At 36.6% G+C, this 14,122-nt stretch overlaps 1 protein-coding gene across 4 annotated transcripts; it reads right to left on the bottom strand.

The window, feature by feature from the left end:
• Positions 1 to 2,185: 2,185 nt before the first annotated feature.
• LOC137965038 (double-strand break repair protein MRE11) lies at positions 2,186 to 13,728 on the bottom strand. 4 transcript variants are annotated; one of them, XM_068811429.1, is made up of 23 exons: positions 13,213 to 13,728; positions 12,029 to 12,073; positions 11,643 to 11,778; positions 10,450 to 10,607; positions 10,119 to 10,209; positions 9,713 to 9,832; positions 9,538 to 9,606; positions 9,342 to 9,433; positions 8,547 to 8,649; positions 8,355 to 8,462; positions 8,211 to 8,273; positions 8,027 to 8,098; positions 7,813 to 7,890; positions 6,373 to 6,435; positions 6,211 to 6,274; positions 5,951 to 6,033; positions 5,694 to 5,807; positions 5,499 to 5,576; positions 5,099 to 5,170; positions 4,673 to 4,926; positions 3,251 to 3,371; positions 2,681 to 2,881; positions 2,186 to 2,442 (listed from the first exon to the last, which is right to left on the bottom strand). In XM_068811429.1, exons 2-23 carry the CDS (start codon positions 12,043 to 12,045, stop codon positions 2,404 to 2,406), a joined length of 2,196 nt encoding a protein of 731 aa, XP_068667530.1. In that variant the 5' UTR covers positions 12,046 to 12,073; positions 13,213 to 13,728; the 3' UTR covers positions 2,186 to 2,403. The 4 variants fall into 4 exon arrangements, with proteins under 4 accessions (XP_068667530.1, XP_068667529.1, XP_068667531.1 ...); XM_068811428.1 differs by having other exon boundaries at positions 13,244 to 13,728; XM_068811430.1 differs by having other exon boundaries at positions 6,211 to 6,259; positions 13,244 to 13,728.
• Positions 13,729 to 14,122: the final 394 nt, after the last annotated feature.

Below are 14,122 nucleotides of genomic sequence, written 5' to 3'. Positions count from 1 at the left end.
TCCTAACGCATACCAAAGTGATGGCCCATTCGCTACCCAACAGAAAAGGGGAGCGGGGAGAAGTAATAAAGGCGAAGGACATGTCGTCCAAAGACGGCTTGAAGAAAGGTAGTGGAAGTAAATGGCTGAATTGATGGTGATGCACCAACAGTGAAAAATTCCTATTCCCAGCCATGATGATCCCACTGATATTTCAACTTCCAAGCCCTTGAATTGCGAAACAAATTTCTGTTAATTCTCAGAAGCTCTCCAGCGAGCTGCCGTTTCGATAACTGTAATTTTGAACACTGTTCGCAGGAAAGAGACGAGTAACCACGTATGGGAAATAGCTTACTGAATTTTCTTCAAAGCAAGAATGATTTTACGGAGGCCGACGAGCTACGCATCTCTCTAAGATGTACGTGGCAAGTAAATACAGAATCATCTCCCGAGAAAGTTCTGTAATTTCCTTGAAAACGAAGGCTACTCTGATTCTTCTGCTTTAAAAAACACACACAAAAACCACAGACCGGCTCTCTTCCCTTATATTTCCTTCACTCGACACAACAAAGCAAAGTCGCAAACCAGAAGAGAAGGCTCTGCGCTCTCCATTGTATCGTCGCTCAAAATGGTCGTATTCTTTTAACATTTTCAAATCATAGTGTTTTTTTTTTTTCTGTTTTTCTATTTCTTCTCTCCTTCTTCTGTTAGTTCTTCTCATGGAAGATAACAACTTTAGCAACAAGAAGAATTTTTTAGTCTTCTTATCCTCGCTCTCGACCAGTCCTCTCTTCTCATTCATTGTCGTTCTGCAAGTCCTGATTCTTCTCTACCTGCCACATCTCTTTCTTCGCCTCCTTTTCTCCCCTGTTTTGATCTTCACCGGAATTGTTCTATGTACCCTTCTCAGATATGGTTCCACCCAGTTCGGCAATAACCTAAGTTTTCGGCAAGAAATAGAAGAATTCAACTCTGTAGACGAGAAACCCATATGGGTCGAAACGCAGACAGAGTGCATGACGGAGATGATAACGCATTTCAGCCCGAACATGTTTTTAAATGGTCCATTTGTCGAGTGGACTCGAAAATCGCCTCTAGAAGTTATTTATGAAGAATATGAAGGAGAAGAAGAAGGCGAGGAGGAGGAAGAAGAAGAAACTGAAGAACCGGGAGCACGTCCTGTCCACAAGGGGGATCAGCAAGCTGTTTTTGAAGGTTTTGTAAACTGGGGTCTCTGCTCACCGGAATCCGACACTGAAAGTTCCTCCGACGAGGACTTTCCGATGGAATTCCCTGCATGGGATTCCCCGGAGAATCTCTGTTTCAGGTGGGAGGACGAGAAGGACGGAATGATCGAGATTCCGCTCAGAATGAAAGGATTTCCAGTAGAAGAGGAGAATCTTATTGAGATCGACCTTTCAGTCTCCAAAACTTGAGAAGCTTCCACGCAGCGGTCTCTTTACGACCACTGCCATTAATAACAGTTCATCTCCGTGTCCTTCCCTAACGATACAAATGGTTGAAGGCTCTCACACGAAACGAGAAGCTCTTCAGTTTGTTAAAGCGCTGTGGAAAGCAAAAAGAAAAAAGTTTTACCGATTGTTTTCTATAAGAGAGAAGCGATCTCCATTGAACAGAACCAATTTGCTGACAGCAGAACACAGACAGGAGATTCTTTAATGGCAGCTCGAGGTGTTAGACTAGTCCCGATTGCTACGTAATTGAGATGAATTAATGGATTATATTGAGCAGGGTAATAGATATTTAAACTGTTACATGAGGGTGTCTCCTATTTTTTGAGATGGGAATGGGATAACCGATGAGAATGTTGGGTTTTTTGTTGTCTTTTTTTCGTTTGTTCAATCTCAATTCTTAGTATTGTTCAAGGATAATTAACACTACAGGAAGGGTTTTCTTATGAATGAGCGTTGGAGAAGCTTCATTAAAAAGGAGCAAACCAAGATTAATAATACTGTCATTTCTAGATTAACAAATCAAACAGTGGTATCTTAAACGACCAAAGCAAATAGATCATTTAATTACAGTTCCAATTAGATACTAAAATGTGAAACAGGTGGGAGCATTAAAGCTCCAATTGTGACCCATTACACAGAAACCAAAAGAAAAGTTCGAAGCAGTTTATTGTTAGGTTTCTTTTGAAAATTATAACTCCAACAGCATCCCATTATAGAGAATCCAAAGGAAAGGTTCCAAACTAGAATTTTCATTAGTTTCCCCTCATCTCCACATCTGCCAATCTTCAGAGGTACCAAACTAAATACGTACAGAGCCTAAAGACTACAACAGTGATATTACACAATTGGCTCCTTTGAATATTTAAAACTCTCTAGAAAAGGATTCCTAGTATGATGGACAGCCAACAAAACTGGGTGTTACTTTCAACCAAAGATAAAAAAAAAAAGATCAAGCTTTCCTCAGCAGTGAACCAAAATTTCGAATGACCTGCAAATTTTAATGAAGAAAAGATGCATTATTGGGTTGAATCAGCAAGTTATATATTCTTCACCCCTTACATGAACTACATGATGGATAAAAACCTGAATGGCTTTGAGACAACCGTGTGCTCTGTTACCCATTCATCTAGTTTATATATGGAGTTATATTGCATAATCAGTAGATAGATCTAGCTTTGCTAACTTGATGTAACTATTGCCAAGAAGTAATGATTTGGATGACTCACCCTAGGTTTTGTTTTCTTTAGTCTGTTAGACATGCTATCATCCTCATCGTCATCGTCATCATCATTGTTGCTACTGAGAATGTTCTGCATCATTACAGATGCTTCTGCTTTCCTTCCACGTTTACTAGGTGTTGAGGACCCTCTACCCCTTCCACGTGCAGCTCTTTTGCGGCCTCTACCATGAAGACTTTCTTCAGGCTCCTATAAGTAAAGGAAATAGAATTGATTTAGGAACTAGAGAACATGTGATGTTTAAATCAGAAAGAATGAGGTACAGATCTCACATGCAAGTGCTCATACCACTGAATTTAACTTACAAACTCCCAATATTCAGATCCCAAAAATGGCTATTAGCCATTTATCCATAATAAATGAAATAAAATGCACTCCAATCATTTGTTCCCACACTTTGGATACATTCAGCTCCAGCTTCAGGACCTTGGAAAGGAAATGATGCTACTAATCTCATTGCTTTATTCCGGAGACAGCATGTCAAATTTCCAGATTCATTCTAAAAATTACTGTAAGCTCATAAACACCAAACTATTTTTTGAAAAAAATCGTTCATACCGAATTATCAACAACTTCATTTGTTTCATTTTTATCTGATTCATCACTTGAAACAGAATCCACATTCCCCTCATCATCTGCAATGCTTCGCACAGCAGCTGATGCAGCATGTGAAGCAGACCTATCAAAACAAATCAAGTGAACGTGAACATAGGAATACATTAAACACTTCAGTAACAACAGCCACAGAGCCTCTGAGCCCCTCTTCCTGACCCCACTAACCAAACCTCAAAACTCAGATAGGCATACTACCAGAATAGACCACATAGACTTCCAACACAATAAGTCTTACAGACATTTGAACTTTGTAAACTAAAAGATCAGGCAAGTCCTTCTAAGAACTCCGCACCTCAGAAGAAAAAAGATTTCTAAAAACATATATGAAGATTTCAAGTTCCCACAATTGAAGCCCTCATCATGAAGATAAAATTGTTCCTCACTCTGCTTTATCATTTGCTGGGTCAGTTACCAAGTTACTACTCCTAAGTCTATCCTACCACTTCTTCATGTCATTTTTCACTCTACCTCTACTTTTCATCATTCAATCAACCAAGACGCCTAGACCCTTCTCACTGGTGGGAGGTGCTTGAGCCTATTGAAGATGCTCCATGCCACCTTAAACGACTGTCTTGTTTGTATTGTTGTATTACTCAAGAATTTTTTGTGCAATCCTTTCTATCAACTAGTTTCCATCTCAACACTCTTCTTCACCATTCTCAGCTTCTATGGAATTTCTTTCTAACCCCGATAAAAGTTATGTCTATATGTAACATTAGTCTTGTGCAACAGTGTTCTCCTTCCTATCTACATGTGTACCACACAACTTCCACATGCCAAATGCCAATTTAACAATCCAACATTTATTTTTATGTGTTGCATTTTTTCAATATTCATTTCTGCACAAGGGTGGGCATACCGTTACAGACACACAAATCAGACTCCCCAAACCCAAATCAAACAGATGTTGCGTGTTTTTTGCCTTCTGCTATGTGGGCCGTAATGTTTGATTTAGCTTTTGAGTGTATTATAACACCTGTAATACGGGCATAATGTTACACCTTACATAAATGCCCAATCCTGCCTCTGCATGCTTAAGCACAGATAATGAAAAAGCTTCCTTGGGAATATCAGCTGTCCATTAATCTGAACTGTACTCCCAAAGTCTCCTCAATAAAAAAGCATCAGTTGTTAAATAAGATTATTTATCAGATGAGTAGGCTTGCTGAAATTGCACTTTTTGTATCATGTGAATCATCTTGAGTGATAATCCAGCAAAAGCAAATGCATTGGTCAGAAGCAAAAGAAAAAGCAAATGATGTGTCCTAGACTCTTAGCAGATGCAGTCTTCTAGATTGTAAATATATAGCAAACTGTGTCCTAGAGTAAATTCAAAAGACAAGTTTGGCAAGAGTATGAGGAAACCTCTCAGAATGGCGGACCCTCAAAGTTGCATCCAGCGTTGTCTGCTTTAAACCACCAGAGGAACCCCTACCTCTTCCTCTCTTTGAAGCTGCAGGCCTAACAACTTCAGTAGCATCACGAGCAGACCTGGATCTTCCTGCGGCACCTTTCCTGCCACGGTTTGTTGGCCTGGAGCTTGATATCATCTGCGTAGTGTCTTCATCATCACTAAATGAAGGAACACCAGCACCGTCTGATCCCTTACTTCTGTTATTCTAAATAGATATGAACTCATGTTCAAAAACTGGAGAAAAAGAAATCAGAATAACCAAAAAAAGAAGAAACAATTTATAAAATCTTGGATGTAGTCAGCAGGGGAAAAAAAGAAAAACAGCTTTAAATATGGTAAAATTCAACGCCGAAAAAATCTTAAATTTGTTAGCTGACCTGAAAGGTCTGCGATGTAGACCCAAACTGTAAGCTTTCCTTAGGGCACACAGCTCTTTCCTTCACACGCTCCTGCAGCAGAAACATTAAATATACATATCATGTATCAAGCACCATATCTCCCAATTTGAGGGCAATGAAATGGCTTTCCTTTGAGTCCATCAGATTTTTGTGTACCTCTGAATAAAATCTACTTCTCAAATTGTTTTCAAAGAAAAAAATAAAAGATTTTCTTGTACTCCTTTACCAGCAAACTTATATCGAACTACAAGGTAAGCATGGAATAGAGAATGTTGTGCCAGGTAAGCTGACACCAGCTAAAGAAAACCAAATGAATGAACAGTAGCTATTTAAACAGATTTAGGTGTTACTAATAATAGTTTGAAAATGAAATCCTTGCCTGCATACACTTCTCCACTCTAAAGATCAAATCTTCGTCTTCAATCCTCACAGTATCTGATTCCTTAGAAAGTTTGTTCTGTTATAATGACCTCGATCATCAGCATACACAAACTAAATAGCAACAACACAATTTCTATTAAAAAAATGTCAAATATAACTCTGAAGACTCCAACAGGGAGTAAAAGGAACTTACACGAGTTTCATCAAGATTGTACTGCAAGCATGAGTAGAAAGCTAATTTGTCATCTTTGTTAACAAACTCATGTAACGCAACATCCAAATCGGTAACAGGAAGTATCTCCATTTTCTGCAATAAATGGCAGACAATGCTAAACCAAAAAATTATCTGGAGGGAAATCTTTTGCCACTCATAACAAAGAAAAGTACTGATTTTCTCTATATTTATTATTGAAAAATATCAGAAAATGGATGCAGTGGAAATATGATTACCAAATTACTTTCAGCAACCAGAGCCTCTATATTTTGTTGATTCAGTTCTTCAGGACGTAACCGTTCAGCATCATCAATCCTCTCTATAATTTAACAAGACAAAGTCAACCTCCAGCAAATGATAAACAACCAACAGAAATTAATAAAAGCAAGACAAAGACGAAAAATGATAATGTACACAAATGCTGTAAAAAAGGACTCCATTCAGAGAATCAATACACAAACATAAGCACATTAACAAGTTACTGTCTGCAAACTACCTTCAAGAGACTGGCGTTTCTTTGCAGCTTTTGTAAAAATAAGAATATCCTGGGGATTTGCAACCTATAGAGTATGTAAAATCAGAACCACCAGCAGAAAGCGTAAAGGAAAACTGATTTAGAGCTTCTACAATAAACAGACTTTAAATGGATTCAGAGTACCTTCCCAACATACTTTTGGCCAAACCTTTGAGGATTTATCGTCATAAATCCAGAATAATCTACCTGAAAAATCAGTACAGAAGTAGATTACATCTATAGAACCGCAGTAAAACACTGGAGCTCATGCACAAGCTTTACAGCAGTCCAGTTAACTAAATGCCAGTGTACTAAATAAACATGTGCACACATTTTAATGAGAAGTTAACAGGTAATCTGATATGCTTTTATAGTATAAAATAGATCTGATTGGCAGAATGATGCAGTCATAGACCCAGATTAGGTTTGTGTAGAGCATGAAACTCCTACAAGATAAGAACCAGAACAAAACTTATATGAGAACTCAGAAGGCTATCTATTAAAAAAACTACATCGAGGAGCCCATAGAGTTGCAGACAAGATGACATTACAGAAGAAGGGAACTTGACTTATGCTTCAACATTAGCCCAATAAGTTCAAGAAATTAATATCCTTTTATGAAGTGTGTAAGTAACTTAGGTCAGCTATTAGGGACATCGTTGTCTTTATTCTTTTTATTTGGTCATCTGTTGGCAAGCAAAAAGTCCACTCGTCTATAATTGTATACATGCTCCACATCTCAGGATAGTTAGTTGAGAGTGGGAGTAGTTGTATGTGGCAAATAGTCCTACATCGGCCTGGGCTTGAAAATATCTTATGCTTATTAATTGGGAAGAGGCTTTCTAACTTTGTTTAGACATTTTAGAAGGAACTATCCAAAAGTTAGCACGGTATCAGAACTAACAAAACCCATCTAATATTCTGTGCAGCTTCTGTGTTTGATAGGTACAAAAGTCCAGTAATCTATAGTTATACATGTGCTCCACATCTCATGCTAGTCATCTGAGAATGAGAGTTGTTATTTTTTGGAAAATAGTCCCACATTAGTCAGGCTTGAACAAAACATATGTTTATTAGATGAGAAGAAATCGTCTAACTTCAGCTAGTCATCTTGAGAGGAACTAGCCCAACTTTAACATTAGCAATTAATAAGCCCTTATATACTATGATAGACAGAGGAACAAAAACTCCAGCCATTTCAAGACAAGGATACATAAAATAATAAGATTATGACAAAGTATTCTTCAAAAAAAATTATAATCAAGAATAAAGGAAAAATAGAAAGAATACTATCTGCAAAAGTAATAGAAATAATCAGTAAGACAAAAGAAGAGAAACAAACCAGACAAAGGAGACTAAAGAAGAGGTTACCAGGCTGCTTTCACCCTTTTTCATTGACAATGAGAAAGAGATTTCACTAATAAAAGAGAAAATATGAAAGACACTAACACCCAGAATTTCATATGTGGAATAACTAAAACCAATAAAGACTATTTCATGATTATGTAAGGGTGACATTCTAAGGTAAGAATAGAATGCATACAAGATCAATTTCAATGTAAAAAATTTCATGAAAAAAAGTACCTTTATCCGAATTAATGGAAGCTTGAGCTCTGCTTTATTAGCAGCTTTCTTGCAAGCTTTGTCAATCAGATTTCTCACCTGTAACAAACAAAGCTTTTTTTTGGAAAATTCAATAAACACAAAAACTTGAAGCTGATCAACTATGTTATCAGATTCCAACACAATAGTGGCTTCTTAGGTTCATAATTCTTTGGGAAGACAACAAATCTCTTACAGTTTTGTCCAAATGCTCAAGAACAGATGTCTGATCATTAGGATCCAGATCGGCCTCATCCTTTAGTACAACCTACAAAACCGACACCTTATTATGAGAACAATGTTAAAAAAAGGAAAAGAAAATAAATTATGTTGAACAAGTAGGTCACTAATAAGAACTCAAAAGCCCATGGAATCCTCACCTCAGCATATTCAAAGGGTCTCACCGTCTTTAATGGTATCTTAGTTGGGCGATATTGGTTTCCCTAAATACCAATGAGCACCATTAACACAATCTGTGCAAGCATAGAGGTGGAGAAATGAATAAAACATCAGCTGAAAGAAACCTTAATTTCTAACAGAAGAACGTGCTTAGGCTTTGCTTCCCCATCTATTAATGATGTAGCAACTGAAGAGCCAGGCTGAGTGATGTGAAAACCCATTCCCGGAACTTCCTGCACAAGTCAAAACCTAACTTTCACAGTGATACAACTAAAGTTAATTCAAGAACAGAGAACAAAAGCCATTACAGGTCGTACCTGTGGATCAACAAGGCACTCATGTTCATGTCCCCAAACAATGAAGTCCAGGAATCGTGGCAGAAAATGCTCATTGATTGCATTTTTGGGGTTTGATTTGATTCTATAAAGAAGACAAAGAAGACAGTTAGCAAAAGTTACTTCAGAATTGTGGCAGAAAATGCTCATCGATTGCATTTTTGGGGTTTGATTTGATTCTATAAAGTAGACAGATAAGACAGTTAGCAAAAGTTGCTTTAGAATCATGTGCCAGGTAACAATTATGAGGCTATCCATGCAATACTTTGAAAAACTAAACCTCCAAGGATCTTGACTGTTAGCTATGCAACTTGATACATGATGCCATTTTCTGTGTGCGAATATCTTTGCCAAATACAAGATCAGAAGAAGAACAAGAGTTCCAACTCATTTTTCGTTTTCTTTCAAAGCAACTATGAAGTGTCAGGAATATACACAGAAGTTTCAAAATATGCATGTAAAAACCTTTGCAGGGCACATTATAGCTTTCATTTTTTCTTTTTCTTTTCTTTTTTTGCGTTTAACTTCCTTTCCATGTAAAAAACATGAGGGAAAAAAGACTTCTTTTACTTTTTTAAACTTTTGAGATGATATTGACAAGCACAAATAATCAAGTGGACCATGCAACTTCAAGATTCATTTTTTTAATAGTAAATCACTTTCAAGAAATTGGAGATAAATATGTTATTAAACTCTTTTTGTTCAAAATGGTAATAAACTTTTCAATGTTAAAATGGTCAGTTTGGTTAATGATATCCTTTCCCAAAAGACAGCAACCTGTTTTGATGAAGTACAAGAATGTTGAACCAGTTTGACACATCACAACCTTCTTGGGCTTCAGCCCGCATCCATTGCACAGCATGAGGAGTCTGAGATATGAAACAGCAAACACAACAGACAATAATAAATATGAACGAACTTTTATTTATGTGACAACTTATCAAAAGGGTCCTTTCAGATACAAGAAGAGAACCTGAAACATTCTGTTCAGCCTTTCATCTCGAATATTACCGAGCCCATATAGAGCAACTGAGGTTGAACCCTATGGACAGACAAGAACTTAAGTTCAACAGTACTAAAAGGGAAAGAGTTTTTCAAACACAAATTGAGTATGTACACACTTAAAAAATTGGAAGTAGGCAGCCAACCTTTCTGATAAGTATCGGATACAGAGTAATCTGACCAACACCAGAGCCTCCAAGAACCATTTTGCCAAAATAATTCACAAGATTACAAGAAGAAAGTATATCGATAGCAGAAAGATTATCCTGTCAAGAAGGTTGTAGCAATTATCTAGGAGTAGTATGATCTCATCAAAGAGTGGACTTTTATCACTTCTCCTATATTTTCTTTCAAAATGAGGATGAAGCGATACATAGACATAATACTAGCAACAAGAAACATAAAATGAAAAGAAACTATTTTTTTCTTAAATAACAAGAGAAAAAAACATACAAATATTCAAGGAGAGAAATCATAAACACAATTAATAAGCAGTAAGAAAAATTCTTCAAAAAAAAAAGTTTTATGAAGTCCTTTCCGAATAAACCATACCACTCCAGCTGGATCATCGTGATTGCCATGAATACTGAACACTGGCAAGCCAACATTGAAGTGAGGATCTTCATAGTTTACGTGTCCAAATCTGGACAAGCACAATAAAGGACAAATCATACATCAAAAAAGGTAAATATACACAATGTAGCACATAAAAGTAATAGTTTGACTTCCATTTTCCATTTATTTAATAGCCAAGTAAGATATTTGGTAGTTCGCCACTCTCTCCATCAACTTTCATATCTTTGTTTGTTAAATTGTGCATGCATGCACAGAAGGAAAAGAAAAGGACAGAAAGAAAGAAGAATGAGAGGGATAGAGAGATAACCTGTTTGCAAAATTGACAGTTTGATCGCTGACTACTTGGAACTGCACTGGCCGATCATTGAGGCAGTGGCGGCGGAGGATCTCGATGGTCTTTACCAATGTCGACCTTGAAGGCTTATTCTCATGAAAGAGGTCACCACCAAGAAGCAAGAAGTCAACCTGAAATCAGTAGTGGAAGTCAATAAAAAATGTTGCTTCAGAATAGGTTGTTTAATTGAAAATGCCATTTTATTACAATTCTATAAATACCTTCTAAGAAAATATTAATTAAAAAGGAGGAGTAACTTATTACACTGATTTACAAAAAGGAAATACCCCAAAAGAAACCCCAAGTAGTTGTCATACAAAATTTGTCACAGTCAGCTCAGCAGTTTGTTAGCCGATAAAGCAAGATAATACCAACTTTAGCAATATCAGTTGAGCCCATTGAAGCACATGCACCAACAGGGACCATTCATTTGACATATAAGCTTCTTTTTTAAATATACACTCATTGATCAATTTCTGCAGTTTGTTTCTTTTGGGAAAGAAATCTTAAACAATTCCAAGTGCAAATGAAGAAGCATCATGTGGAAACTTGAGTCACTCACTCGACATGATGTACCCAGATTGACTGTCACACCCTTCAATTGCATTAGCACAAAAGATGAGAAAAATAAAAAATATGGTGGACATAATTAGAGAATATATATGATACCATTGTCGTTATCAGAACATCCTCCAGTTTCTGCAATGCATAAGTGTCACATCATGGTGACGAAACCACCAGTTTCCATGGACTACATTTTTTTCTAGAGGATAATGCTGAACCCATCATAAAATTCAAAGTTGACAAAGTACATCCAGTTACAGAGAGAATATTTAGATAGGATGCTTCTAAGTTCATTTTATCTACTTACATATGGCTATTCATCCCCCACAAGTGCACTTAAATCTTTTCGTAGTTGAGGCTTAAAACAAACAACGGCTCGACAAGAGTAATAGATCAACTCAGAGAGGTTAATGCTGCATAAGAGCAAGAACTACATTTTCTTTCCACTCTTCTTCCCCTCACCTTTTCACTCTTTTTTCCTCACACTTTCAGTCTCAGTTCTTCCAATTGCTTATCTTCACCATCTTTACCGCTACTAAGTTCATGTTTAAAAATAAGTAATACCTATCTAATAAGGCTAGAGTATAGGAACAGGAAAACACCTGTTTTTCCTCCGCTATAGAACATATCTCCTCAAATGCCTTAAAAGAATCGAATCGCCGGATTTCATCTTTCTCCATGTAACCCAGATGGCAATCGGTGGCAACAAGAACTCTAAGAGTGTCATTGTAGTCCTTCCTGAAAAATTTCACGGTAAAGCAAGAAAAGAGAAGGAAGCTAACCATAAACAAAGCGTATTGGTAAATTAGGTTTAGGCTCAAGCAAGCCTACAATCAGATTATATCAGATCAAGAACCAGATATTCGTGTGGATGCAACAAGAAATCATGAGCAACAAAATATAGCATACATTGTGTTAAAGATTTGATACAATATAAAATAAATTAAAATTTTCAACCGTCATTTTTATTTCACTAGAAAGGACATACCTGGATGAGTCTTCCATTTCCTCAGATCAATCACTTCATCATTAACTGCAAACCAATGGAAATTAAACAAGAGTGAACATTAAGATACCGGAAATTAAATGCACATTGCTACAAAACGTACAGATCTGTTCTACAGTGAAAACAGATTATTGTTACTAGTTTGGCTTGGATTTAACAGGAAGGCAGCTCTATATAAGAGACAGACAGAGAGGAGAAAGACAGAAGATCTACTCCAACAAGATGAATTTGCCATCATGGTACACAAAATTAATCAGAAGGAAAACACTTGAAAATATTCTTACAAGCACAGGGCAGGAAGGGGAAAACAACTACCAAGGGAAGTGAATCAATTCAATCCACTATAGTCTAAAAGAAGATTAGGAGGCAAAAGAGACTGGATGATTGCAGCTTTATCACTTTATTTACAAGATTTCTCTCTTCCTATTGTATTTGCAAGAAGACCACCATATCTATCTTAGCATTGAAAAATTCATTAAAAATACAAATGGACATATTCCATGGAGATATATCAAAAGAAAATAATATTTAGTAGGAAATGATATAAATGCCATCAGCTTTACATATAATCACTATTTTTTGTTAAAAGGTGCATCGATCTTCTAATCGGCATGAATCCCCTATTGCTTATCTCTTAAGGATGTGCCGAAAAATAATAACAGTCAAAAGTAAGAATGATATTCAAAGAAATAGTTAACTGAAAAAATTAATGAAGCCTACAGTTTTGAAGCCTCGATAAAATCTTATGCAGGGCTAGTTCACCGATAACATATATGGATTCAGATAATATATCAGACATGAATTTCATGAGTCTCCTACTGTCCCATGCACAGTTTATTTTATTTGCTGGCGCAAAGTTCATTGTCTTACCAACAAGTTTTATATATGAAGCAGGCTAACGCTACATTCGTGGACACAATACGGCGCTCTGCATCAGACACCAACAGGTATTGGATTTTCAGGAACCAACATCATGAAACTCGGATTCTTTTTGCAGAAGCGAAGAGTTTATTATCGAATCAACAAAGATACTGTAAGCTTTTAAAATATTGACAAAGAGAAAGAAATACGAATGCATGCAATCCCATTATCTAATGATGATGCAAACCAGAGATATACAAGATACTTTTGGAAGACAGTAAAGAATTGGAGATCCGAGTATTTACTGGAGGAGATGCACAAGGCGATTTTTCGTACCCAGAGCGGCAGAGCAGTTCTGACTTGTGATTTCTGAATTCTGTTGGAGAAACTATTATGGCCCGATTCTGATATCTGGATTCGATAGAGTTCGCTCCTCCTCGAAGATTTATGAAGCTTTAACTCCTTGAGACATTTCTTCAAACACCTGTGGTTGGGTTGAAGACAGTAACTATTTGGCTTTAAAGACAACAGTCAACAGGGGAGAGAATGTTGTTCTTAATTGATTTTTAGAGTAAAGGATAAACAGGGATAAGCAGTTACAAAGGTTTTCGTTTTTGCTGTTTCATTTTTTTGGGCAGAAGTTGTTCAAGGTAGAAGATAGATGACCAATACTTCTGAGGATGTGAGGAGAGAAAAAGGAGGGAAGAAAGGCGAAAAGGAGGAGGGAGGATACTTCGGAGGGACGACAGGGGCGGGAAACTAAGAAACACAGAGGAGAAAAACGAGGGGTTTCGTCTTGCTTAGGTGTAGTCTCCATGAACTCTCCGAAGTAAGTTCCATGTAAACTCCACGTAGTCTATGCGGAGGCGCCATGTGTTCTCCACGTAGGATCCATGTATGCTCCTCGCTGGGAAGAAATAGAATAAAGAAAAATGCTTAATGAGTTCAGTCATTGGAATCAGATTAATTGATTAATGGAATAATTTTTATTATAAGATGCCTTTTTTATAATTTTAATGCTGGAATATTGTTTAAAAAATGGTTTATTTTTTTCTTACTGCAAATTTTGAATTATTATTCATGATTTTCACATAATAGTATTCCCTTTTTAATTGTTGACCAAATAGTCATAATGTGAATTTTTTTAAATTTAAAAGGTATATATTAAAATAAAATTTAAAATCTAATTTGGAAAAATATTATTAAAATTAAAAA

Source organism: Aristolochia californica, unplaced genomic scaffold (genome assembly GCF_029961685.1).
Source record: "Aristolochia californica isolate CCGP_79_NKW_82.1479 unplaced genomic scaffold, dmAriCali1.0.hap1 SCAF_5, whole genome shotgun sequence".
Taxonomy (NCBI): Eukaryota; Viridiplantae; Streptophyta; class Magnoliopsida; order Piperales; family Aristolochiaceae; genus Aristolochia; species Aristolochia californica.
The sequence above is the reverse complement of the archived record's forward strand: the minus strand, read 5'-3'. Positions and strand labels throughout refer to the sequence as shown.